General features: G+C 55.3%; 2 protein-coding genes and 1 long non-coding RNA gene across 10 annotated transcripts; 2 read left to right on the forward strand and 1 right to left on the reverse strand.

Annotated features, from left to right (window-relative positions):
- Positions 1 to 8: 8 nt before the first annotated feature.
- On the reverse strand, positions 9 to 6,264 carry C2 (complement C2). 3 transcript variants are annotated; one of them, XM_042834612.1, is made up of 16 exons: positions 6,084 to 6,264; positions 5,642 to 5,827; positions 4,475 to 4,648; positions 4,068 to 4,163; positions 3,857 to 3,993; positions 3,442 to 3,580; positions 3,221 to 3,367; positions 3,058 to 3,147; positions 2,103 to 2,323; positions 1,603 to 1,714; positions 1,321 to 1,471; positions 1,157 to 1,233; positions 782 to 873; positions 516 to 651; positions 351 to 400; positions 9 to 250 (listed from the first exon to the last, which is right to left on the reverse strand). In XM_042834612.1, the coding sequence occupies exons 1-16, from the start codon at positions 6,247 to 6,249 to the stop codon at positions 65 to 67; spliced, it is 2,160 nt and encodes a 719-aa protein (XP_042690546.1). In that variant the 5' UTR covers positions 6,250 to 6,264; the 3' UTR covers positions 9 to 64. The 3 variants fall into 3 exon arrangements, with proteins under 3 accessions (XP_042690546.1, XP_042690545.1, XP_042690547.1); XM_042834611.1 differs by lacking the exon at positions 6,084 to 6,264 and having other exon boundaries at positions 5,467 to 5,977; XM_042834613.1 differs by lacking the exons at positions 9 to 250; positions 351 to 400; positions 782 to 873; positions 6,084 to 6,264 and having other exon boundaries at positions 5,467 to 6,028.
- On the forward strand, positions 5,803 to 9,344 carry LOC122168931. Its single transcript, XR_006171431.1, has 2 exons — positions 5,803 to 6,156; positions 7,907 to 9,344. It is a non-coding gene; the product is annotated as an uncharacterized LOC122168931 (long non-coding RNA).
- A 2,589-nt stretch (positions 9,345 to 11,933) lies between these two features.
- Positions 11,934 to 23,876, forward strand: ZDHHC18 (zinc finger DHHC-type palmitoyltransferase 18). Of its 6 annotated transcripts, none has more exons than XR_006171427.1 (10): positions 11,934 to 12,178; positions 12,831 to 12,991; positions 15,536 to 15,685; positions 17,156 to 17,293; positions 17,786 to 17,834; positions 18,294 to 18,396; positions 19,797 to 19,906; positions 20,556 to 20,655; positions 22,890 to 22,992; positions 23,105 to 23,876. XR_006171427.1 is itself a non-coding variant. In XM_042834615.1 (9 exons), the coding sequence occupies exons 1-9, from the start codon at positions 11,934 to 11,936 to the stop codon at positions 22,926 to 22,928; spliced, it is 1,095 nt and encodes a 364-aa protein (XP_042690549.1). In that variant the 3' UTR covers positions 22,929 to 23,876. The 6 variants fall into 6 exon arrangements, 2 of the variants coding, with proteins under 2 accessions (XP_042690549.1, XP_042690548.1); XR_006171428.1 differs by having other exon boundaries at positions 23,108 to 23,876; XR_006171429.1 differs by having other exon boundaries at positions 23,125 to 23,876.
- The last annotated feature ends 1,325 nt before the right edge of the window (positions 23,877 to 25,201 follow it).

The raw sequence follows: 25,201 nt of genomic DNA on the forward strand, positions 1-25,201 counted from the left end.
TCTGGGGTAGGAGGGTCCAATTGAGCTCCTATAGGAGTCCAATGGCGAGGACCTTTGGGGGGAGTCACAGGGGGGTGAAGCGCAGGACCCCCCCCAGGTGTCGCCTTAACCAGGGCTGGATGCGGAAGAGGCTGATGGCGAAATCCCTGGGGTGGTGGCCAGGGGGGGCTGAGGCACGGAGCAGCCCCCCCTCGGCATTGCGGCCCCCCCTGTAGCATGGATTGAAGGTGCCCCAGCTCAGGACCCCCACCTGCAGGGAGGGGGAGATTGGGGAGCCCCAAATGGGTGGGTGGGGGGAGGTGGGGGGCAGTGAGGGGGGGGGATTTCAGGCCCCCCCCCATAGCACTCACCTGGAGGAAACGGTGGCGGCGTTCCACAAAGAGGGAACCTCCAGATTCACCTGGGAACGTTTGGGGACATTGGGGTATGGGGATATGGGGACAGTACAGTGACATGGGAACAATATGGGGGCATGGGAGTGTGGCGATGGGGATATTTGGGGCCCTCACACACACCTTTGCAGGCTGCATCCTCCTGCTCACTGCTGCTCTCCTGCCCACTGCACAGGAACCGTTCTGTCACCACATCCTTCACAGAGGCATTAGCATGGGGCATCCCAGGCTGCACTGCACCCATCAGGCAGGAGGCACGCTGTGGGGCAGAGCCACGCTATGGGGCAGGATCCTGCTGTGGGGCAGAGCCCTCCTTGGACCCTTCCTTGTTGTGGAGGGTGTTTGGGGCCCACTATGGGGTAGAGCTGCGCCTTGGGGCAGCCCCACACCTCCTCCTGCTCCTTGATCCTGACGCTCAACCTCTTGCCCTCCAGTGACACAAACTCGGCGGGGACACGAGTGTGGCCCAACAGCTCCACCTCTGGAGGACATTTGGGGACATAGGGATAATATGGGGATGTATGGGGGGGCTGGGGACATGGGGATGGTGACAAAGAGATATGGGACATTGTGAAATTTGGGGATATTGGAACAAAATGAAGACTTTTGGGGACGATGTAGAGATGGGGAAATGGGGATGTAGGGATAGGGAGACAATAGTGGGGGGATACAGACACAGGGATGTGAGGCACTGTGACATTTGGCAATATGAGGAGTGTGGGAACGGAGATACAGGAAGGTGGGGATGATGTTGGGTGCCCCACCTTGCTTCTGGCATGTGGTCCCTGGTGCCATTCTCAGAGCTCTGTTTGCATCCTCAGTGCAGGGTATGCAGATGCGCCTTTTTTGGGGGGGGAATTAGATTTCTTAGGGGGGTCAGAAACCCTCAATATCAACCTGCCCCCCCCAGCCCCACTGTCCCACTCACCTGGGGACCCCTGTGTCTCCCACCTCCTTCTCCAGCTCCACCAGGGCCACATCATAGTCGTAGAATTCAGGGACCCCCCGTGCCGCCCTCCCCCGGATATCAAAGTCCTCATGGAGGTTCCACCCCCGGATGGAAACCTCCTGACCCCCTGCTGCAGACCCCCAAAAATGGGAATCGGGGGGAGTCCCAATGGGGGTGGAGAGGTCCTGGATTTTGGGATCCCAGTGGGCTGGGGGGGGCTGTGGGATCAGGATGAGGGAGTCCCCACTTTTGGGGCCTTACCCAGCTCGGCGCTCCAGTCGTGGGGGCTTTCACCCCCCAGGAAGCAGTGGGCAGCTGTCAGCACCCAGCGGCCTCCCAGAAGGGTCCCTGCACAACGCTGCTGCACTCCAGTCTGGGAAAGTAATGGGGAAGGGGATGCAAGAACACGGGGTCTGCATTGGAATCCCCTGTCCCCACTGGGTCCTCCCATCCCCAACGGACTCCTCCACCCCCAATGATCCTTCATGACTTCCCCCCAAGCCCTAAGGGATCCCAACGATCCGTAGTGGATCCTCCCAACCCCAGTCGTTCCCCAATAAATTCCCCCCATCCTCACTGGATCCCTCAGTCCCCAATGGTTCCTTCATCCATCCTCAATGAATCCCCAATAAATATTCCTTTGACCCCCAACATTCCCCAAAGGATCCCTCATCCAAGATGGTACCCAAAGCGTTCCCCTCCATCTTCAATTGCCCCTAGTGGATCATCTCCAACCCGAACAGATCCTCCCCAGTGCCCACCCTCAGTACAACATGCCACGGTGGTCGGGCAGTGCCAGCAGGGATGATGACACCGCAGAGATCCCCGATGGCAGTGGCAGTCAGAGCCCCCTCCAGTGCCTGGCGCAGTGCCGACGCATCTGCCAGCTTGAAGGCATGGCGCTCATCCCGGCGGTGCGAGGCCACTGCCTCCAGCTCGGCCATGTCCACCTCCAGGGTCCCCACCCCGAAAGCATAGATGTCTGAGGGTGAGAGGTCAGGGGATGAGAAAGGGGGCAGGGGACACCTGGAGTGGGGTTTGGAGAACCTGAGTTGGGATTGAGTGCAATGAATGTGGCTGAAGGCCTCAGAAGTGGGGTCTGGATGTCTCACATGAAAATTGGAGCACGTAGAGCAGGGCTTGGGGCATCTAGAACAGGGTTCAGGGCACTGCAACAGGGTTAAGGGCCCCCAGAATGGGGTTTGGGCCATCTGTCACAGGGTGTGATCATGAGTACGGGGTTAGAGGCACCAAATCGAAGGTTGGTGACCCAGGATGGGGCACTGGCCCTGGAGATAGCAGTAAACCAGGGTATTGACCCCACTGCTGGTGCAACAGCAAATAGTGGCCAGGGCAAAGGGACACTGGGGGCAGGGATGTGGAGACAGGATGGCCTCCAGATGCCCAAAGCCCAACTCAGGTCCCCAGAATCACTGAGGACACCTCAACCCTATTCCTCAGCTCTCCAAAGCCACTCCCAAGGTCCCCAAACCCTACCTTGATGTCCCCACTCCCCCATCCATATCCTCATTGGTGTCCACATGGCCCCGCGGATGTCCCCAGTCTAGCTCTGAGGTTCCCCCAAATCACCTTTGAGGTGCCCAGTTCTACCTCAGGTGTTCTCAAACCCCAACTGAGATCCTCAAATCCACTTCAGAGATCCACAAAGCCAACCTTAGTGTCCCCATTTCCCCGCTGGTGTCCCCACACACCCACCCAGGTACTCCTCGCGGTCCTCTCTGATCTCCAGCACATCCTCAATCTTGGCCACCGCATCCCGGGGATGTCCGCCAACGTTGAACCTCCCTAAGGGGCAGCAGATGGAGCTCAGCCCAGCCCCACAGCACCCACCCAAGCACTGTCCCCTCATTGTCCCCACCATCTGTCAGCAGGATGACGACATGCCGCGTGTTCCTCCACGCGTTGGGTTGGCCGTCACGCGTTGACCGCTCCTTTTGGAAGAGGATCATGTGGTAGACCTCCAACAGCGCCCCATGCATGTTGGTCCCCGTTGCGTTCCTGTGCACTGAGGGGACAACACCATGTCACTGTGTCCCCAGTGCGCTCCCAACTTTGGGGTCGCCCACTTTGGGGACGTACCACCAAAGTTCATGGCCTCCAAGCGCGCGATGACTTCGTCAGCATCGGAAGCGTCGTCTTCGATGGTGGAGATGATGACATGCGTGTGGGTGGCGAAGGAGACGATGGCAAACCTGAGGGGCACCTCGAAGCTGCTGAGCTGTGGGGCAGCAGGGGGATGAGGACAGCTCAGGGCACCCATTCCAGACCTCTAACCTGTAGGACCTACCCCTTGGTCATATTCCATCTCCTCGGGGTCTCATCTCATCCCATCATTGGTCCCTGTGGTCTTACCCTCATCCCGTGGTCTCACCCCATCTCCTCATCTCTCCATGATCCCCCTATGGTCCCACCTCTTCTCCCCATGGTCCCACCCCATATCCCCTCCCCATCCCCTGTGGTCTCCCCATGGTCCCACCCTGCTGTCCCCTCGCACCCTATCCACGATGGCCACCGCGCTCTGCCGGAAGAGCTCAAAGTTGTCCTGTTGGACGCTGCCAGAAGCATCCAGAAGCACGTAGACATGGAGGGACTCATTGCGGCTCAGTACAATGCGGCGTCCCAGGGACATGTCTGTCACCACAGTGTCACCGTGAGGTCATTGTGATGATGTCACCGTGGTGTCACCACAGCGTCCCCCAGCTCACCATTGTCAGCGTGGGCACCCGCCAGCTCCAGGATGGAGGCAAAGGAAGAGCCAAGGCCACTGCTGATGTCCTCAGGGAGGTCGAAGGAGTAGGGGTCTGTGGGGACATTTGGGGATGTGGGAAATTGTGACATTTTGGGGAAGTGGGAACGTGGAGACAATATGAGGACATTTGGGAACATTATGGGGATGTGGAGACGCTTGGGGACATGCAGACATTTGGGGACTTAGGAACGTGGGTATCTGGAACACAGGAAAAAGGGAACAATATGAGGATATTTAGGGACATGGGAATATGGCACATGGGGATACAGGACATGGGGATTTTGGGGGACACGGCGGTATTTGGGGACATGGATATATGGGACATATGAGGACCTGGGGACATGGGGACACAGTGCCACTCACGGCGGCAGGTGGGTTCAGGCCCGGACCACCTCCCAGTCTCCATGCAGTGGCGCCGGGAAGGTCCCAGAAGCTGCAGCCCTGCCCCACAGTGCACCCGAACCTCGGCTCCATGGTGCCGTCCCCCACCTGTTGTCACCCCCCCCGCTGGTGTCGCAGGGGGGGGACAGTCACCTTCTAGGGGGAGAATCAGTGGAGGTAGCCTTTAGCCCCCTCCCCAAGGGACCCACACAGCTCAGAGGGATGACCCCCAACCCCACAGAGACTCCCCAACCCCATAGGAATCCCCCCATCTAACTCCTATCTCCCCTCCCTCCCAGGCCCTTAGGGTCTCTTGACAAACCCCGAGGACCCCATAACCCCCCAGATATTTTTTCCTTTCCCCTCAGCCCCACAGGGACCACTGAGTCCCTCCCAAGCAACCCACCTATCCATCCCATGAAGACTCCCCCCACCAGCCCCCCCAATCCCCCAGACTCATGTTCCTTACCCCCCCTCAGCCCTATAAAGACCCTCCAACCCCTGTCGTCCCCCCCATCCTCCTGAAGAATTTTGGGGACTCTATGAGGAATTCTGGGGTCTGTAAGAGGAACTTTACACCCTTCCTACCCCTCCTCCCCCCCCTCCTCCCGAGGTTTTTTGGAGCGTCATTGAGAGATTTGGGGGTGATGATAAGGGCTCTGCCCACACTCTTAACATCCCCTTCTGGAAAGGATTTTGGGGCCCTTATGAAGGATTTTAGGGCTTTTGAGGTATTTGCCCCATCCCACAGATATATTTCACCCCCTCTTCAGAAGAACTTCGGGAACTCTGTGGGGATTTTGCCACCCCCAGAAGGATGTGGGGGCTTTTATGTGAGGGATTTTGCCCTCACACCAGAAGCATTTGGAACTATCTATAGAAGATTCTGTCCCTCCTCACAAGTATATTGGGGTGTATACAGGGATTTGGGGAGCTCCCAAGAATTTTGGGGCATTTAAGACAATTTTAAAGACCTTGAGGGATTTGGGTGCCTTGTTGAAGATTTCTGGGGTCTCTTCGAGGGATCTTGAGGTCTCCCAGGGATATTTTGGCTCCGCAAAATAATTTTGGGGCATTTCCTGGAGGCTTGGGGGCCTTTTGGAGGGATTTCGGGCCCTTTCGATGGGTTTTAGGGCTTCTCTCACTCACCGCCGTCGTCGCACACGGGAGGGGCGTCGCTCCAGACACCCCCGGTTCTGCAGCGCAGTTCCGCGGCCCCTCGCAGCACGAAGCCGTCGTCGCACGAGAAGCGGAGGACGCTGCCGGAGGGGTACGCGGGAAAGCGCGGCTCCACGGTGCCGTGAGGGAAAGAGAGCGGCGCGGGGCAACGGAGCGCTGCGGGGGGTGAGGGGCGGCAGTGAACCCCACAGCAAAACGGCCCCGGGGTTCTGTTTCCCCCTCGGACCCTATTTCCGGCGGACCCCTGTGGAAATGCCCAATTGCGGGGAACCCCAAACGCAGGAAAATCATTTTTTCATCAGTTTCCTACCCGGCCCCTATTGGAAGTGCACTCACTTCCTGCCTAGCCCGGAATTCGCCCGCCACTTCCGACCCCCAACCGGAAGTTGACCTCCCGCAACCTATTTCGCACCTCGGCACCGGACGGGCTCCGAGCGGCCCTTCGGGGGACCGCAGCGCTGCCGTGTTCGGCCCGGGGGGTGCGGGTAAGTGCCAGGGGGGCACTGCGGGGCGCAGCGGGGAGAGGCGGAGGGCGTCACGGGGAGCACCGCGAGGAGCAGCAGCACCCACAGAGCCATAGCCGGGAACTGAGAACCCCGAGGGAGAAACGCGGGGTTAACGGGGCCGGGGGAATGGGGGGGGCAAAGGGAAGGCCCTGCCCTCCGCCAGGGGCGGCTCTGCGCTGTGGGTCCGCCCCCGGGGCCTAACGGAGGGGGACGTTGCTAAGGGGGCGGTGCGGCGCAGGACGATGACGTCATCACTACCGTCCTGTTGCGATGATCTCGAAGTGACAGCGGGGCACCAGGGGGCGAGGATGAGAAGGGACGGGGGGGGGGAGGGGGCAGCGATGACGTCACGACGGCTTCTCTCCCCGGGTTGAGGCCCACGTGATCTCCCAGTTCTCCCCCAGTGCCCCCATTATCGCCAGTTTCTCCACACTGTTCCCAGTTTCTCCTTCCTGTTACCCCACGTAGCCCCCACTGATTCCAGTTTCCCCCTGTTAACCCCATTGCCTCCATCACCCCAAGTGTCCCCAGTTCCCCCACTGCTGCCCAGTTCTCTCATTGCCCCCATTAACCCCATAGAGCCGAATTTCCTTGAGAATGACTCTGGTTACGTGGTATGTCCCAGCCAACATGAAATATTTCCTTGAGCTAGCAAATATGGAGAAAGGTGAGGAGCAAGGTCCGTCTGCACATCTGTCTGCAGGGGATGTGCCTCTAAACTTTGACTCGATCCTGTCCTTAACTTTCTGCTTTGTGTAATACTCCATTTGTACACATGGACGAAGCTTTTTCCTCCACTCAAATCAAGGTTTTTCAGACAGGTGGAGTTTGTGTTTAGAGGGATGGGCATCTCTGTCACATGGGAGAGAAATACATCTGCTGATGACACTCTCCAGCCCAACAAAAGTAGTGCTGTCTTGTACTTTCCTGGCCAGATTCCTTCCAATGTGGTCACTGTGGTCCCACTTGAGGCTAAGGAAAGTGTCCACACAACCACAACTCCACGTTACATACAATGCCACTCCATTTTGCTTTCTTAACCAAGGATTTCAAGTCCCATGTTGGTTCCACGTGCCACTTAACAAAGCAGGGCATTTTATGATCCTTTCCACTTCCCCATTCAGATTTATCTTTCCACATTGGTACCCAATGTCCAGGCCCTACCAGAGATCACGAATTTGTATCAGTAGTACAATGAGTGCAGCAACAGGGATGGGTAATCTGGTGTACAAACCACCTTCACTGTGTATTCATTGTCATGCAAATATGTGATCATTCAGTGTAGGCTTCAGCGCAGCGTTTTTCATTGAGGCATTTCCTTCTTTATTTTGAGAGCTCTCAGAAATGCAAAGAAAATGTATTTAAAGAAATAATAAATAAATATAAGAATGCATGGCAGCATAAAAGTAGTAAAAACAGGGACATTCCCAGCACCAACATGCACACCTTCCTATGGAGTGTGTTAATTGCATACTTTCCTTCATGGGAAAGGACCATATGACCAAGACCTAAAACAGTGAATTTCCTAAAGAAAATATTTCTGAATTGTCAGGATTCAGTGAATCCCTTCAGTTCTGGAAGAATTCTGTAGCTCATAAATAATGGATCTTCTTGTTATTTTGACTTGCTGTGGAAGCAGGTGATTGTGAAGGTAGGTGTGAATGTGATCACTGTCGTCTTCTTTGCTGCTGTGCCAGCTAACAGTGAAGCTTTGTTTTTTTCTTTTGAGGTGGGTGCTGAGTTGAACTGTGATTGTCATCCCCTCATGGCTGACAAATGGGAAGGCATCACTGGAGAAGGAGAACCAAAGGCAGACTTTGGAGAATGGTGAAAGGAGAGGTAAAAAGCTTTGAGTATCTTGGTAAGTTCCCTGCTGTTACTTGGATGCTTGGTTGCTGTTTGATGCCCACAGTTTGAATGTTTCTCAAACCAGGAGACATGAATAATTTAATGAATTTTAGACCAATGGAAAGAAGACTCAGTGCACACAGTGATTGAAGTACTGCCCTTTGGGAGTTAGAAGAGGGAAACACAGCCACTGGTTGCAGAGAGAGATGAAAGAAAGAGGTGGTTTGCCCAGAGATACAGTACAGTTCTCAATGGGAAAAAAAAGCAACACTCAGATAAGTGAAAATCTCTTCTGGAGTAGTTTGTCACAGGTGCCTCCACAAGCTCATGATCTGCCAACTAAAGGCAATCATGAATCATTTTCCAGAATAAATATCTTCATTTCATGCATTATTCTCATGCTCTGCTCCCAGTTTTATTTTCATGGAGTACAAAATCCCTCCTTCTCGTGTGATTCCTTTAATGGCATCTGAAGTATCATATTTGCCTATGCAGCTTCAACCTGTACAGACAGAGTTTGAGTGATCTGAAAAGAAACTTTCTTTTTTCAGAGAGGAATTGTGCTGGTGATTTCTGCAGGCTTACAAATATCTGTTATCTGTAGCCCGTGTCACAAGCAACTGCAGCCATCTTAGGACTCGACTTCCCACCATCAAGGTGGGTGACAGATGGTGTTGGAAGTGAGGTGTGCGTGTCCTGCACCTCGGAAAAACACTGCAGGCTTCCAGCCATCTGTTGGGCTTAATTGTTAAGTCACTGGCCCGCTCCCTTTGGCATCCTCTGCTGCTCAACATGGAGGCGTAAGGTGCAGCTGAGGGCTGGGAAGAGAGCAGGGGTTAAGTGAGACTGACAGGGCACCATCCAGAACCACCTGGGGGAATGGAAAGATGTCAACATTTGTTCACTTTTTCTCTCTCTTTCAGGATCTGTTGCAACATGTGAAAATGAAAGGGGGAAAGTCTACAGGTAGCACTGATCCCAGACAACCTTTGTATCGTGTGTGTTTGCCTGGTAAGTTTGCATTTCAGATCACACGTGGATAAACACAGCTCAAGGCCCAAACAGGTGACTGGCCCACGAGAAAGAACTTGTGGCAGCTTGGGAACACACACACTGCCTCTTCCTTCTGTGCATAGCAAGAAGAAACTTGTTTGTGAGCAACTGCTCTGCAGCTGTAACCAGGTCTGCCTGCTTTCTGTGAATGCTGCTTTCTTGTCTCCTGCTGTCATAAATACAGCACTGAGGGGTGGTGTGGGCACTCTGCTGGCCAGCTGCCCCTACCAAGGTGAGTGCCTCTCTATTAAACTGATGGATATTAACTTGCCTCCACGTATTTTCTTTGGGATTGATAAACCTTAAGCAGAAGCACTGGCCTGGTTTGTCATTACTGAGTTAAAACTTGGCTCGTTAGCTGGTGCCACCTGCAGCAAGGTGAGGGTGGGACTGACTGAAGGAGTCACAGCTGCTTGTGCTGCTGTCCTCTGTGGCAGTCTGGTTTAGTATATTAACTCACTGCTTCGTGCCAGCAGTAGTGGAGAGCTGAAAGCCAAAGCAGTCAGATATTGTAGGTTTAGGTTGGATATAGGAGGAAGTTTTTTCACCCAGAGGGTGGTGAGGCACTGGAACAGGTTGCCCAGGAGGCTGTGGATCCCCATCCCTGCAGGCATTCAAGGCCAGGCTGGATGTGGCTCTGGGCAGCCTGGGCTGCTGGTTGGTGACCTGCACACAGCAGGGGTTGGAGCTGGATGAGCTCTGTGGGCCTTTTCAACCCAGGCCATCCTATGATTTTATCAACTTCGTAGGTGTGGGTGTTGTGATAACAACTAGAAACACAAGGAGCTTAATTGGCAGTGATCCCCCACAGTGAAAAGGTCAGATTTGTTGGGGCTTTGACTTCCTGGTTATTGGGGTTCTTGGCAAAGTTTTGACTTCCTGGAGTTTCATTTTGTAATGTTTCTGTCTTAATAAACAAAGGTGTGTTTTTTTGTAACGTAAAGGAGGATGCAGGAGAGCAGTTCAGAACTATCAGGTGTGTGTGCATACATTTGTGCCACTTCATTAACATAACATTGGAGAATATGAGCAGAGTAATTACAGAAAAACAAACAGCACCCATACAACAAGCTGTTGGAACACATTTCCTTCTGTCTTTCAAATATGCAGTTGCATTAGTTATCTTATCTGCACTGAAATAAACATTTGAGAAACGCAGTGTGAACCTGGAGAGCTATTTCTTTGTTTTTGTAACAGCTAAAAAGACACTTCAGCATGGAGGAATCTTTCTTGCCTTTCTCCTGCTGCACTCTGCTACCTGACATGTGTTGTAATACAGAATTTCCTTTAGGTAGTGATTGAGTGCAGATGATACACGTAGCTGAAGAGCATGGCTCTGTCCTGGAATGGACAGCTGATGTAAATGTACACCTTCACCTTCCAAAGACACTTCCTTTGAACAGCATCCTGTGCTTTATGGGTGCTCACAGATTCATTATAACAAAAGGAGCTGCTCAGCACAGAGCTGTAGCAGTGGACACCTCTTCCTAAGCAGCACCAGGGCTGTACCCATGGGGTTGTTCCCCAGTGTCTCCTTACTTTTCTAGGGTGTTATCCTGGCTTTTCGCCTCCTCCCACCTTCCCATTGGCACTGCAGGAGATGAGGTGGAAGAGCAGCAGCTCCTGGCAGGCAGGCAGAGTTTTGTCTGCCTCCCACTGTTATGCAGAAGATGATAAAGAAAGATTCCCATCTCGTGGAGGGAAGAAACTCAAACCCTATGTTCACAAAAGGAGCCACTGGACCGAAACTCTCAAATGCAATTAGCAGAAACAGCTGCCCTCCTTACCACAGAAGGGGAAACGCATGGCAGCGAGCTGCTGGCCCTGCTCACAGCTGCTGCTTCCCGTTAGGGCTCCTCTTTGCAATCACATGAGGCCACAACAGGCTTGAAAGGTGAGCCTGGGTGAAACTGATGAGGTTCAACACAGCAAAGTGCAAGGTTCTGCACTTGGGTCAGGGGAATCCCAGGCATCCACACAGACTGGAAGGAGTGGTCCTTGAGAGCAGCCCTGCAGTGAAGGACCTGGGGGTCCTGATGGATGAAAAGCTGAACATGAGCCAGCAGTGTGCATTGCAGCTCAGAAAGCAAATGGCATCCTGGGCTCCATCAGAAGAGGGGTGGCCAGCAGGGGCAGGGAGGTGATTGTCCTCCCTCTACTCTGCTTTTGTGAGGCCCCATCTGCAGTGCTGTGTCCAGGTTTGGAGCCCCCAGTACACAACAAGGACAGAGAGGTGCTGGAGAGGGTCCAGAGGAGCCACAAAGATGATCAGGGGACTGGAGCACCTCCCCTACAAAGACAGGCTGGGGGAGCTGGGCTTGTCCAGCCTGGAGAAAAGAAGGCTGCGGGGTGACCTCATTGCAGCCTGCAGTACCTAAAGGGAGCCTAAAACAGGAGGGGAATCAACTCTTTGAAATCACTGATAACCGCAGGACAAGGGGAAATGGTTTGAAGTTGAGGGAGGGAAGATGGAGGTTGGATGTCAGGGGGAAGTTCTTTGCTATGAGAGTGGTGAGGTGCTGGAACAGCTGCCCAGAGAGGCTGTGATGCCCCGTCCATCCCTGGAGGTGTTCAAGGCCAGGTTGGATGGGGCCCTGGGCAGCCTGGGCTGCTATGAAATATGAAGGTTGGTGGCCCTGCGTGTGGCGGGGGGTTGGAGTTCCGTGATCCTCGAGGTCCCTTCCAACCCGGGCCTTTCTGTGATTCTGTGCAACGACTCCCCCGACCCCCCCGTGCTGAGCCGTGCCGCCCCGCAGCACCGCTCTCCGGTCACACCCCGCTCCCACGGCGGCCGGCAGGGGGCGCTGCAATGCGGGGCGGGGCCGGGCCGGGCGCTGCGGGCTCCGGGCGGCGCCATGAAGGACTGCGAGTACCGGCAGATCCCGCCCGGTGCCGCCGCTCCGGGCCCCGCCGTTTCCCCGCCGCCCGTTGTACCGGAGCGTCCAGGCGAGAACCGGCGGCCCCGACGGAAATGGGAGGTGTTCCCGGGCCGCAACCGCTTCTATTGCGGCGGCCGGTTGATGCTGGCGGGGCACAGCGGAGTCTTCGCCCTCACGCTCGGTCTCATCCTGGCCACCAGCGCTCTGTTCTTCGCTTTCGAGTGAGTCCGCGCAGCCCCCAGCGCCGCTTCGCGTCCCGCTGTGCGGTGCGAGACATCGCGTCCGTCCTTCCCGTTCTGCGCGTGAGCTGCCGGGACCCGGAGGAGGAAAAAGAGGAGGAGGAGGCAGCGCTGAGCTCGGAGTCCTTTCCGTGCCGGTTGTTCGGGGGATGCGCGGTGCCGGGCAGCCGAGCTCGGTGCTGAGCCCTCCCGAAGCGGAGGAAAACGAGCGCTCCTTTCCCTCTCCGCTTTGGGCAAAGCTCGTGCCGTGTTTCATCCCTGCTTAACCCGGGCTGCGGGGGAGAGGGGGGTCGGGCTCGGTGACCCCCGTGGGTCCTTTCGTAGTGGGGATATCCTGCGGTTTGGCGATGCTGCGATTGAGGAGGGCAGAGGTTGCGTTGAGCGGCTGGCTCCTGGTGCTGCCTTGGTGCTGGAGAACACGGGGCTGCCCCGCACAGCTCCGGTACTGCAGGATTTGTGTTACGGGTCGTGATCTGTGCTGGCTCCTGCTGTGTTAGAGGTCTCTGCTTCAGCCCAACCCCCTCCCCGCGGTAATTTGTAGTATGCTGTGTAATAAACGATAGCTGGTTCTGAAGGTATGGGTGGTAACAGTGCTTATATATGTGAGTTTGGGGTTTTTTTGGTCATTTCACAGCTGCCCCTTCCTCGCCCGTCACCTGACCCTGGCCATCCCCATCATCGCAGCTGTCCTCTTCTTCTTCGTCATCAGCTGCCTCCTCCAGACGAGCTGCAGGGACCCCGGGATCCTGCCCAGAGCCACCCCCAGTGAGGCTGCAGACCTGGAGAAACGCATCGGTGAGACAGCTGGGCCCTCTGCTGCGGGTGCTTCTGCACGCTGTCTGCTTAGAGCTTTCCTTTCTGCTTTGTCCCATTGCTTTCCCAGGCAAAGCCCTGTGCCTGTAGCACAGCAGCAAGCCAGGCTGTGGCTCTGTACAGAGCTGAGATGAAGGAGAGCTCACGACATCAGCATCCTGAACGTGGTGCTGTCAGCGGCTGTGCTGCAGCTGGGGGTGCACAAAGTCCCCATTCAGAGTCACACTGCTGCACTCGTGGAGGCAGACAGGCAGAGCGTTCATCGTCTGTGCCGTAGTTCAGATCTGGGGCTGGGATTTCTGGAGATTTGATTTCCAGCCGAGCCTACAGACCTTGGTTTATTTTCCCTCTCTTGGAAGAGACGGTTCTGTGCTACCTGAGTTCCTCCCCTCTGCCCTTCTGTGACGTGGCTGTAGTGCAGAGGCTCTGACAAGACTGAAAGCTGATGAGGATTAACCAAGCAGCCTTTAGAAAGCTGCCAAAAGCAAGAGGCACGCTTGGAAGATAAAAAGCTTCCCTAGATGATGTGCTTATCCCCACATCAGCTGGGATTTGAGGGGAGAACTTGACAGGCAGAATCTCCTGAGTAGGGTTCCTGGATCAAGGAAATGTTTCTAAAAACAAGTAGGGATGAGATCCTCTTTTCTGTTTTCACGGGACAGCCGCGACTGAGCTAAAACTGGTGCTGAGATGGAGGTTGTTGCTGCACAGAGAGTGGTCCCTCAGTCATTTCATCTCAGTGTGAGTGAGGGTGGTCTGTTCTGATGCATGGTCCCATCTCTCGCTGCCCTCCCTCCTGCTGGTGTTGGTGGGGTCACCCCGCAGCAGGAATTTTGCTGTGATGGAACTGAGCTGCCACTCCTTGCTCAGGTCAGCACTGGGAAGGTGGAGGGGCTGCGCAGCAGGAGATGAGAGAGCAGGATGGGTCTGGGGGGTGGAATCCACACTCGGGGTGTAGTAAAGGCACTGTGGATTTGTAAGCTGGAAGCACTCAGCCAGAAGTGCAGGGGGGGGGGATATCCAGTGCTGGGATGCTTTGGAACGCCAGTGTGAGAAGGAATGGAGCCCTTAACCTGTGCGCTCACTCCAAGTGGAACCGGCCCTCCTGGAGGCTTTAGTGGGTTTCAGAGCTGCTTGTGGTAAACCAAGACAAACCTCTGTGTAAGCATCCTGCAGATACTGAGGGCTGGGCTGAGCAGCCTGAGCCCTGCAAGGAGGACGAGGTGAATGGCCAGGGTTGGAAGGGACCTCAAGGATCACGAATCTCCAACCCCCTGCCACATGTAGGGCCACAAGCCTCCCCATTTAATACCAGCCCATTTAATACCTCCCCATTTAATACCAGGCTGCCCAGGGCCCCATCCAACCTGGCCTTGAACACCTCCAGGGATGGACGGGGCATCACAGCCTCTCTGGGCAGCTGTTCCAGCACCTCACCACTCTCATAGCAAAGAACTTCCCCCTGACATCCAACCTCCATCTCCCCTCCCTCAACTTCAAACCATTTCCCCTTGTCCTGCAGTTATCAATGATTTCAAAGAGTTGATTCCCCTCCTGTTTTAGGCTCCCTTTAGGTACTGCAGGCTGCAATGAGGTCACCCCACAGCCTTCTTTTCTCCATGCTGGACAAGCCCAGCTCCCCCAGCCTGTCTTTGTAGGGGAGGTGCTCCAGTCCCCTGATCATCTTTGTGGCTGCTCTGGACCCTCTCCAACAGCTCTCTGTCCTTGTTGTACTTGGGGCTCCAGACCTGGACACAAATGATGTGATGGGCTCAGCCCCCAGCTCTTTGCTTTTCACTGCATCAGTGCCATTGCCTGCTGTGCTGCAGTGCCAGGAAGGTGTGTGCACCCTGACCTTCAGTAAGAAATGCTTTAGCAGAGCTGACATGGAGCATTTCCCATCTGCCCACTGAGGGCAGCTGCAAGGCGATAATTCTGTACTTGACTAAAAAAACTGGCTTGAAAATCTTCTCAGAGTGGTTATCTGTGTTTCTATTTATAAGTGCTGACAGCAGTAATCTGGCTGCAGATGCTGCCTGCTGCACCAGCTGTTGCTGGTAATATAATCCATTTATTTTCCTCTTACCTTGCTCTGTTACATCTCTATTTTCAAAGCCTTCCCCAGGAGTGGGAAAGGTGCTCTTTCAGGAGTGGCTGAGACAAACAAATAACCCAAAATCGCAGACATGGCACAGAGTTTTTCCAGCTCCCAATTTTACTGAGCTGATAATCAGTTTCTAGCTGCCAGCTCCAAGCGCACAACGCACAGGTGAAACGCACAGCACCTCTGCAAATCCTCAGTTTCACCCACGAGGGTAAGGAACCCTTCGTGCCACTGATGTGCAGGGGTCAATGAAATCTTCCTTGGAGCACCTGAGACGTGCTTGCTGTGCTGCTCTGTGATGGGGATGTGCCAATGCCTCGTCGTGCCTGGCAGCGGATTGGGGTCCCGTGGGGTGTCAGCTGGGTCCTGGGGTGGTCAAGTGTCCCCTGCACTGCTCTGACCGTCCCTCCTCTCCCTTGCAGATGCCATGGGGACCTCCACGTACCGCCTGCCAGCCCGCACGATGGAAGTGGTCATCAATAAGTACGTGGTGAAGCTCAAATACTGCTACACCTGCAAAATGTTCCGTCCCCCCCGCACCTCTCACTGCAGCGTCTGCGACAACTGCGTCGGTGAGTCCCGAAAGCAGCAGTTTGCATCCCATGGGTGTAGGGGTGGCTTAGGTTCCTGAGCAGACTGCTTTTTCTTTTCACAAGGGGTTATAAGGTGAATAGCAAGAGGTCTGGCCTCTTCTCATTTAAATAGAAGTGGCTCGGGTTGAGGGCTCAGCATGTCCAGTGCTCTGTGTCTCTTTCCCCTGCTTTGGAGGGGGGTGTTCCATGATGTGTGGTTTTACTGGAACAGCTGCCCAGAGAGGCTGTGATGCCTCATCTGTCCCTGGAGGTGTTCAAGGCCAGCTTGGATGGGGCCCTGGGCAGCCTGGGCTGGTATTGAATGTGGAGGTTGGTGGCCCTGTGTGTGGCAGGGGCTTGGAGATTCATCATCCTCGAGGTCCCTTCCAACCCTGGCCGTTCTGTGATTCTGTGATTCTGTTAAGGCTTCACCAAGCATAATGTTTGCAGCAGGCTCCAAGCTGTCTCTGGCCTCTGGGTGGTACAGAAACTGCTGCAGGTTTTGGTGTAGCTCATCTATGCATTCACTCTGTGCCCTCTGGCTGCAGTGGGGCAGGAGGGAAAGAGGACAAGAAAAGCCCCCAAGGCTCCATGCAGCCAGGCCCCGTGCAGGGAGCAGTGTGAGTGGGCAGAGCAGCAGCACAGGGCTCAGTGGCACGAGCAGAGGCTTTGCTCCTTGAGTGAGGCTCCTGGTAGTCCCCCGTGGGGCCCTGCAGCCACACACTGCACTTCACTGGGGCAGATGGAGCAGCAGAACCCCATGGCTCTGATTAAGTTTGGGAGCTCTCATGTGTTTCGTGTCTGGGGATAGCTGTGGGTGGCTGGGGCTCCTTCTTGCATTGGATCTGCTGCCTGGAAAGCAGCCACAGGCAGGACAGCATTTGGGGAGGTACAGTCTGGGTGAGCAGGCATGCACTGACTTTGTGTCAGAGTTTTGTTTGTGCTGATGTCCCCTGCAGCAGGGTTACAGCAGTGCTTCAGTCTGCAATCCAGCCCTTTCATTAGAAGCTGGGAGTGCTTCCAGGCATGCTGTACCTGCCCTGGGTTCCCAGGCAGTTTCTTGGATTGTGGAGCCGTATTTTCATAACTTTGTATATTATTTCCTGCAAAGGGAACAGACACACAGAGGGAGAGCAGCAATGCTGTGGGTACACACCCAGTGCTGCTGGGTGCTGGAGAAACTGCCATGCTTTCCCTGCTCTCTTTCAGTTTTAGTAATGGGAGATGTTACCGGTCACAGGGCTTGCAAGCTTGCAGTGCATGGTGATAGGAAAGTTTTGACCTTAAACGATGTTTAAGAAGGGGTCTCTGAACAGGCTGCAGGGCTTGCTTCAAGCTTCTCAGCAATGATGCTCTGCTGAGAGCTGCTGATCTCGGCACAGTCAGTGCGAGCTCGGTTCTCAGCCGGTTGTCAGAGGCTCAGCAGTGTGTGGAGGGCAGCAGCAGCCTCACTGTTTTCCTGTGTTCCAGAGAGGTTTGATCACCACTGCCCCTGGGTGGGCAACTGCGTGGGGAAGCGCAACTACCGCTACTTCTACGCCTTCATCCTCTCCCTCTCCTTCCTGACAGCCTTCATCTTCGCCTGTGTCGTCACCCACCTCACTCTGCGTAAGTCCGGCTGCCAGCAGCAGCAGCACACCTTGCTTTAGGAGACAAGCAGCTCGGGGCCCTGGGGCAGCACGAGGTTGTTGTGTGGGTTTGAGCCTGGCTTCCCAGTGCAGGTATCCCAAATAAGTGGGGGTTCATGTTGTGGGGAAGCCCTGACTCGCTCCTCTCCTCTCTGCAGAGAAACCTTGAGAGCTGGTGACAGAGTTGTCCCCCTCCAGAGCAAATGCATTTTGTGCTATCCCAAATGGGTGGGCTTTAAGTGTGTCTTCAGTTGGCCCTGCAGGGGAGGTGACCTCTCCTTCAGCTCTAAATCTCCTGGACCTGCACTTGCTCAAGGACATCTCTGCACAGTTGCAGCCTGCAGGTGTTTTTGGGCAGCCAGGCTGATCCCTCTGGCCTGCGGGGGGTGGCTGTGTGCTGGGGAGTGAAGCATTGCCTGGAGGTGTGAGGCTGCCTGCTGGAACGTGGTTCCTTGTCCCATTTGCCTTGCAGGCTCTCAGAGAGATGGATTCCTCACCACTCTGAAGACAACACCTGCAAGATATCCTTTTGGTGCCAACAACTGCTTGGACAATTGAGCACTGGTGCAGCAACAATTAATTGTGTAACAGAGAAGGGAAGCTGGCTCTTTGTAGGGGTGGCCTGATGCACTTCCCATGGTTTAATCAGACCCCAGGTGCCAGGTTGGGGCAGGCAGGTATCCGATGCTCGCAGACTGATGGCATCACCAGTTTGGTTTCATCTTTACTCCCACTTGTAGTTCATTGCCAGGAACTAAGGCTGGGTAGCAAACTTGATTCCCAGCTTGCAAGGCTCTGAAGGATGAGGAACATCTGGAGAAAGTCGTGCATTGGTGGATGGCTGCAGAATGGCATGGGGATGGAGAGGTAGCTGGGGTGCTTTCATGGCCCAGTCGGTGTGGTCTTAACTGTGAGTGCCTCCCCAAAACAGCTTGTGTAGATGACTTTTTTCCCTGAGAATTCCTTGACTTTTGTTTCACTGTGCTGGAGCTGGTGATTTGTTTTTTCTCAGTCTGGTCTATTTTGGGCCTCTCAGGTTTTCACACTTACTTAGTTGCCTCGAACCTGACCACGAACGAAGACGTGAGTAGCCAAACCCTCATCTTTTCACCCCAAAATCTGCTGAGGGGCTGCCAGCCCTCCTGCTCTCTCAGCAGAGGTGAGGCTCCCAGGACTCCCTGGCCATGGTGCAGGATCTGGGTGAGGTATTCTGCCATAATCCACTGACAAGGAGGCAGCTGTGCTCCCGGTTTGGAGAGCTGAGCAAGGGAACAACAGCAAACAGCAGCGTGGTGGGAGGACAGCGTTGGTGTCAGGTTGGGAGGCAGCACTCTGAAATGTCAGCAGGGTCACATGTGTGGGCTTTTTTCCTTTCTGTGTATGGGTTTGCTTAAAATGAGGAGTTCTGAGGTTAAAAAAAGGAAAGCAGGCCCCTGAGGTTTGGGTGTTAGCTTGGGACATGGGTGATCTTAATTCAGCATCTTGTCTAACCACAGGTTTCCTGAGAGACCCTGGGCAAGTCCCTTTGTCTCTATTAGTTCCTCGTGTCTAATAAGCAAAAAATACACAGATGCCTTCTCAAGAGGTGTGCCTTAAAGGCTGGGGTGGTGCAGACTCAAAGGGCTGAGTGAGTGCCCTGAGAAGGGCAGATTGTATGGAAAAGCAGGATCTGTCTGATCCTCAGAAGGAATCAAAATTCACCCTTCTGATCAGAAGTGCCTGTCATCCTTGCTGGAAGCTTCCAGCACTGCATCCCATCAGGTTTGAATCCTTTTTTTTTGTTTGTTTTTCTCCTCCTTTCATTTCTTCCTCCTCCCCATTCTGTTGGCTGAGAGTGGTTGGCTGGACTGCAGCAGGCTGTCACAGCCCAGCCCCACCAGCCGTGAGCCCAAAGCTCCTCCAGCTGTGCTGCCCACACGTGCTGCATCTGCAGAGGGGGAGTAAAAACAGAAGGAGGAAACAGGGTGGTAAATGGTTCACTGCAGCCAGGGGCCCAAGGCTGGGTACAACATCTGCCCGCCTACGTGCGCCTACGCTGAACGTGCCCTGACTTTCAAAATCAGAGTCCTTGTGACAGCTGCTGAGGGTGGGGACATGAGATTACTTCCTCCTGTTGCAGAACGAGCTGGGAGTCCCCTCACTGCTTGTTTAACCTCTGGTGCATGAGAGGGACCGTTAGGCAGAGCGCTGCTCTGAAGAGCTTTCAGCTTAGCAGAGAATAAAGAGGGGTGAGGGTCAGGCAGTGGCACTGATGGTGCACGGCATAGAGGGGACACGGCTCTGGAGCTTCTGGTTGCTGAGCCTGGGCAGAGGCAGGAGCAGAACACTGCTGTCATGCTGCCCTGCTGCTCATCACACAGAGGGAGGAGGTTTGCATTAAGCCCAACCTCCCACCTCCTGAGCGAGGATTTGAACCAAGCCCCCCATTGCGCCATTACCTACCATCACCTCTTTCCTATCTTAATCGTGTCCTTTCTTTTCAGATCAAAGGGTCCTGGTCAAATAAGAGGGGTTCAGAGTTTGCCAATCCTTACAGCCATAAAAGTATCCTCACAAACTGCTGTGCGGTGCTGTGTGGACCATTCCATCCCAGGTGAGAGCTCAGATGACCCGAAATGCTTGGCAGCATCCCACCAGATTCTCCAGAACAGCTGTTAGTGTTTGTCTGGGGAGCTGCAAGCAGCTGCTTTCGCTGCTCTGTCACCAGAGGGTGCACTGGGGCAGAGTTAGGCTGCCTGCTGTGCAGCTCTGCGTTCTGCGTCCTGCTCTCTGCATTGCTCCCTGCATTACCCACTGCTCTTTGTTGGCCTCAGAGGTACTGAAATGGCAGCATTGCCATTCAGCAATGCTAAATGTGGTTTCAGGGAGCTGAGCTGCATGTTGGGAGGCTGCAGAACAACATTTCACCTAGATTCTTTCCACATTTAATTTGTATTCCTGTTATAAAGTCCTTCTGCAGCTCCCACTTGGGTCTGTGGCAACACAAACCTTTCTGTTGGCTGTGTGGTGGGCAGGGAGCTGTGGAGACCTCCTGTGGGTCATCAGCTGCATCTCTACAACAGAGCTGTCTGCGTGTCAGGAAGGTTTTGGTTTTATGATCAGGGTTGGTTTACAGCCCGGGCCAGCAGAGGGTCTGCAGAAACCATCACTGAAAATGATTTGATTCAGTGGCTGTGCATCCGGTCTCCATGTCCTGCATCCTAACCCTCCTCCCCTTGCGTCTTTTCCCTTTTGTTTTCCAGTTTGATAGACAGAAGAGGGTTCATCCAGCCAGATGTGGGGACGCCGGCCAGTCCAAAGAACGAAATCCCTTCCTTTGGAGCCAAACCTGACACCAGCATGGTAGGAGGTGGTGCTGGGGTGTAGCCCAGTGCCCGCCATGCCTGCACCCATCTCCAGCAGTACCTTCCCTTCTCACCATCTCCCTGGCCTCAGGCAGGACAGCTTTGTGATGCAGATCTGCCAAAGACTCGGTCGAGCCATACGTTGCCTTTTTTTTTAATTATTATTATTTATTTATTATTTTTTGTTTCTTCCTTTCACTGTGATGTGACCTGCCTGGACTTCTGACTGATGCAGCACCCTGGGGCTGCCAGGGAAGCAGGGATCCCTCCTGCACCTGGGAAGCGAAACGGGTCTGGGGAGAGCCCTGAGCCTGGAGCATCACTCCGGGGAGTGGCTGCGTGCCCTGCGTGGGGCAGAGAGGAGCTGAGAATGGGGTGTGGGCTGGCAGAGGGATCCTGCTTGGAGCTGTGCTGCTGAGCCTTGCCTGCAAGGCTGGTGCAGGTGGAAGCTCCCTGCTGTATCCATGAACGCTTCTTGCTCCTCCGTGCCGATGCAGAGGGGTTTTGTGTCTTAGCGGCCAGGTATTCAGCTTGACCTGCTGCCAGAGTGGCTTTTCTTTTCCAGCAGCTGCTGTGCCTTGCTGAGTTGTGGTTGTGCAGCCATGGGAGCCGGCTGGGCGTCCTGTCTGCTGCTGGTTCTGTATTCTGTCCGCTCACCGGGGCAATGCTGGGGAGATCTTGGCATGTTGGCTGTGGCAGTAAGACAAAGCTTTGCAGCAAGGGCACAAGTTAGGAGGACCCTCATAGTGAGGAAGAAGAAACACATACAGCATCCTGCAGCTCTCCTTGTGGGAAGCTCCAGCTGTGAGATTTGGGATCCTTAACTTGCCAGGGAAGCCCGACTGCATCCGACCTGTAGGAGAATGGAAGGCTGCAGGAAAGTGGTGACTTCCCAAGGGCTGTGCCTGTCCCAGGTGGTTACATAGAGAGCAGCAAGTGGGTTCTGATCTCTGACAGCCTCACATCGTGCTCTTGTTTTGGGTTTTGGGCCAGCAGAGAACTCAGGGTGATCCCTATGTGCCTTGGTGCATCGTTCCCAGCCTATGGAGATGTGGCTGAGCCGGGTTGGGCTCCCAGCTCTGCAGGTTGCTGACAGGAGCAGTAGAGGGAGACTCACAGGCCTTGTTAGCAATACTTGAATCGTGTTACTAAAAGCTGCTGGATAATTTTGCACAATTTGTAGATTTTTTTTTCTATGTAATGTTTTTATATTGGACGTAGATAGCATTGTGCATATTAGGACCAGGCTGGAGCCTTGCAGGGCTTTGTGTCAAGCTGCCTGGTTGGGTTTCCTGGGAGTTGCAGGCAGGGGTTTCAGCCTGGGGCAGGGGGCAGCTTGTCCTGCTGAGTTAGCCAGAGCTGTGCTGTATGCAGCAGGTGACTGAGCCAGCCCACATGGAGGGCTGCCAGCTTGCCTTCCCCTCTGCAGAAAGCCCAGCTGGCCCCAGGGGCCCAGGTGAGAGCATGGCAGCTGCTCCATTTCTGCTGCATCCCAGCAGATGGCCCTCACTGAGCGCAATGGGAGCAGTGTGGCTCCGTGCCATCCCATGGGCTGCGTGCTTCAGCCTGGAAGCCTAAAAGCCACCTTGGCATCCGGAGAGGCTGCTGTGCCCCTTTGTCCCTGCTGCTGTACAGCTGTTCCAGGGGTTTGTCCCTGCCAGCAAGGGCTGAGCAGGAGGACCTGGGGCCAACAGAGCCGTGTGCAGGTCATCAGCGGGGCCCAGGTTCCTTCCTGTTCTTATTGAAACCGGTTTCCTTGATTACTCGTTGTAATAAAATTATATTTTTAAAGAGTTAATTGCTTGGATTATTATTTTATTCCTTTAAGACAAAAGAGGATGTTGACGTTGGATGGTGCATTAGTCACAGGGCTCGCCTGGGCGCCCTCCTGCAGGATGGGGCTGCGAGGGGGGTGGGGGGCACTGAGCACCAAGTTGAAGCTGGGGGAGGGGGTTTGCCCCCAGGTCTCAGGGCAGGGCCAAGTGTCGCCCTGCTCATGCATCTCTGCTTGGAGCTGAGCTCCCTCTGGGCCCCGCACTCCATCCATCACAGCTCGCACACCCCGTGCCCGCTGGCATTGCGGCGCGTAACTCTGGTGTCTTCCCCAGGAGGATGCCTGCCAGGACTTCGCTGTTTCCTGCACAGCCTGATGAGACGTGCCCTCTCCTCTGCCCCTGGCCCTGCATTCTGGGGGCTGGCTGGTAAGAAAGGATTTCCTTTTTTCTCCTTCAGCCCATCTCATCTCCACTGCATGTCCGGCTCTGCCTGTGAAGCCCTCCATCACCTTCCAGCTGTGCTGATACCTGCATGCTCCCACCGCCTTCCTGCAGCCTGGGTGAGCACAGCAGGGTGCTTCCCCCCTCTCCCCCCCCCTCCCCCGAGTGCTGTGAGATGGAGCTGGACTGGGTCAGCCCAGCCTGGGGACAGCAGCCCCGTGATGTTTGCAGTAGTGCCCTGCATGGTGCAGGGATGTGTTTGTGGTTTGTCCGGACTGGGAGCACGTTATGGTTCCACCCTTCATCTCCAACTCTCCGTGCCTCAGTTTCCCTGTGTGTAATGTGACATTTGTCCTCCCATGTGCCTACCATCAAGGTGAGTTCTTTCTCCTCCTTCCCCGGTCCTGGGGCTGTGCAGTGTGCTCAGGGCAGCATGGAGCTCCGCAGGCCGGCAGCCCCTCTGCCCCTCTTGGAGCACCCTGGGGAAGCCAGGACCCCACGAACCTCCCCGATGACGACAGCCATCAGCACCACCTGTGCCTCTGCAGAGCTGTGCCTTCCCCCTTCCTGCTGGGGGAGAGGGGGGAGAGCAGCCATGTGCAAGCCAAAGCCTTTCTGAGCCCCCCCCACCCACAGCAGGGGCCAAAAAGCCATACAGCATCCCTCCCGAGTGCAATATTGCGTTCCTCCTGCCTCCCCCTCACCATGGGGAAGGGCCATAAACTGAGCCAGGGCTCCCAGCACCCAGCCCTACCTGGGGGCTCCTCCTGGGGGGGGGGGGGGGGGTTGGGTTTGAGCCAGCACGTGTTGCCCACTGCATCCCACTTGGCCCTGTAGGATGGTGCATGGTCAACGCTCACCCTCCTCATGAGCTCCCCACCCCCCGGTTCATCACTATGGGGCTCTGATGGAGGGGATGGGTCCCTTCCCCCTGTGCAAAGGGCTTCAAGCCTGATAGGATTCTGCCTTTTACTTTTGTAATGAAATAAAGATTTTCCCGTTTCCTGTCTGTCTCTGTGGTGCTGGGCTCCATCCCGCATCCCTTGCTGCAGCTGTGTGAGTTTAGGGGCATCTGTGGGTGCTCTGAGTGTGATGGGTGGCCATGCTCCCCGCCAGCAGGGCACAGAGCTGGGGCTCGTCCCTTCACCTCCTCCTCCCCCCCTAACTTGCACCAAAACCGGTAGAGCAGAATATTTCTGCAGCTCCTGCTCAGCTCATTGCCACCATTTGGCAGCAGCTCGGTGCTTCTGGCAGCACCCGAACCCTCGAGCTCCACGCTGCGCCCTGGGGGGGGACCTGCCCCCATACTCTCCGATGGGGGGGTGCTACCATGTTGGGATGAGATGGGGCAGAAGTGCATTCTGTTCAAAACCACAGCCCCTTCCATCCGGGAGGTCAGGCAGTGCCCACGTGGGCTCCACTTTGGGCCCCAAACCCCACAGCCCCCCACCGCTTGGCTGGACGGGGAGTGGGACCGCGTAAAGTTGGGGCCAGCAGCTCCCAGCCCTGAGCAACCCCAGCAGGGACAGAACGGAAGGGATGGGGCCGAGGGTGCTGGCACAGTGCTGGTGGAGCCCTTGGCCCCATCCCCACGTGCTGCCTGCCCGCCGCACCCTGCCCTGTGCCGGCGTGTGGGAACAGGCTGAGAGCGAAACTGCAGCGCAACGCTGAGCGCAGATCCTAATCGGGGCCGCCAGCGCTCCTGGGCAGAAGTAAAATAAAAATGAGAATGAAAAAAAAAAAATTGAAAAAAAAAAAAACTCTTTTCAGTGCGGCGTGAAGGGAGAGAAACGTGCCCTGCTGGGATGAACGGAGAGGATGGGGGACGTGGCAATGGGTCTGGGGGAGAGCTGGAGAAGCCTTAATGGGGCTCCAGTGGGGTTTGTGGGTGTGGAGCTGCCCTGGGGTTGGGGACACCCCAACATTTTGGGAGGGGGTTGGTGCTGAGTACTTCCAAGTGCCAGGGCAATTCCCCTGAGCCGGCGGTGTTGGGAATGCCCCGATCCCAATCCTGGCCCCGATCCCTGTGGCAGTGCTGGGCAAGGTGCTGCTCCTCCTGCCTCGATTTCCCCACCGGTGGGAATAAATACCTGCCCTTCAAGCCCTCGCAATTACCAACGAGTTAATCATCATATAAAAATGACAGTGATAGGATTTTTGGGAGGAGACCATTTTTACAGCCAGGCCCACCCCGTGCTGTTTCTCTAAGGGTGTTTGGGAAGGGAGCACCAGGTGCTGCCACATTCCTGCTTCACCCCAATGTGACAACCCCACTGCTCCCTGTTCCGAGCACTGCTGGCAGATGGGGAAGGGTCCCCAATTGATCCA

Source organism: Centrocercus urophasianus, unplaced genomic scaffold (genome assembly GCF_019232065.1).
Source record: "Centrocercus urophasianus isolate 14NV4802_14NV808 unplaced genomic scaffold, USGS_Curo_1.0 seq_48, whole genome shotgun sequence".
NCBI classification, from domain to species: domain Eukaryota; kingdom Metazoa; phylum Chordata; class Aves; order Galliformes; family Phasianidae; genus Centrocercus; species Centrocercus urophasianus.

Excerpts from the sequence above, each read along its gene's own strand:
- C2 (XM_042834611.1), bottom strand. The coding sequence starts at position 5,962 with ATGATTTTCCTGCGTTTGGGGTTCCCCGCAATTGGGCATTTCCACAGG. Across the intron at positions 4,164-4,474 it reads GCCTGAACCCACCTGCCGCC|ACCCCTACTCCTTCGACCTC; the intron begins GTGAGTGGCACT and ends ATGTCCCCACAG. Across the intron at positions 1,234-1,320 it reads GGAGACACAGGGGTCCCCAG|GCGCATCTGCATACCCTGCA; the intron begins GTGAGTGGGACA and ends CCCCCAAAAAAG.
- ZDHHC18 (XM_042834614.1), top strand. The coding sequence starts at position 11,934 with ATGAAGGACTGCGAGTACCGGCAGATCCCGCCCGGTGCCGCCGCTCCG. Across the intron at positions 15,686-17,155 it reads CGTCTGCGACAACTGCGTCG|AGAGGTTTGATCACCACTGC; the intron begins GTGAGTCCCGAA and ends CCTGTGTTCCAG. Across the intron at positions 20,656-22,765 it reads CCAAACCTGACACCAGCATG|GAGGATGCCTGCCAGGACTT; the intron begins GTAGGAGGTGGT and ends TGTCTTCCCCAG.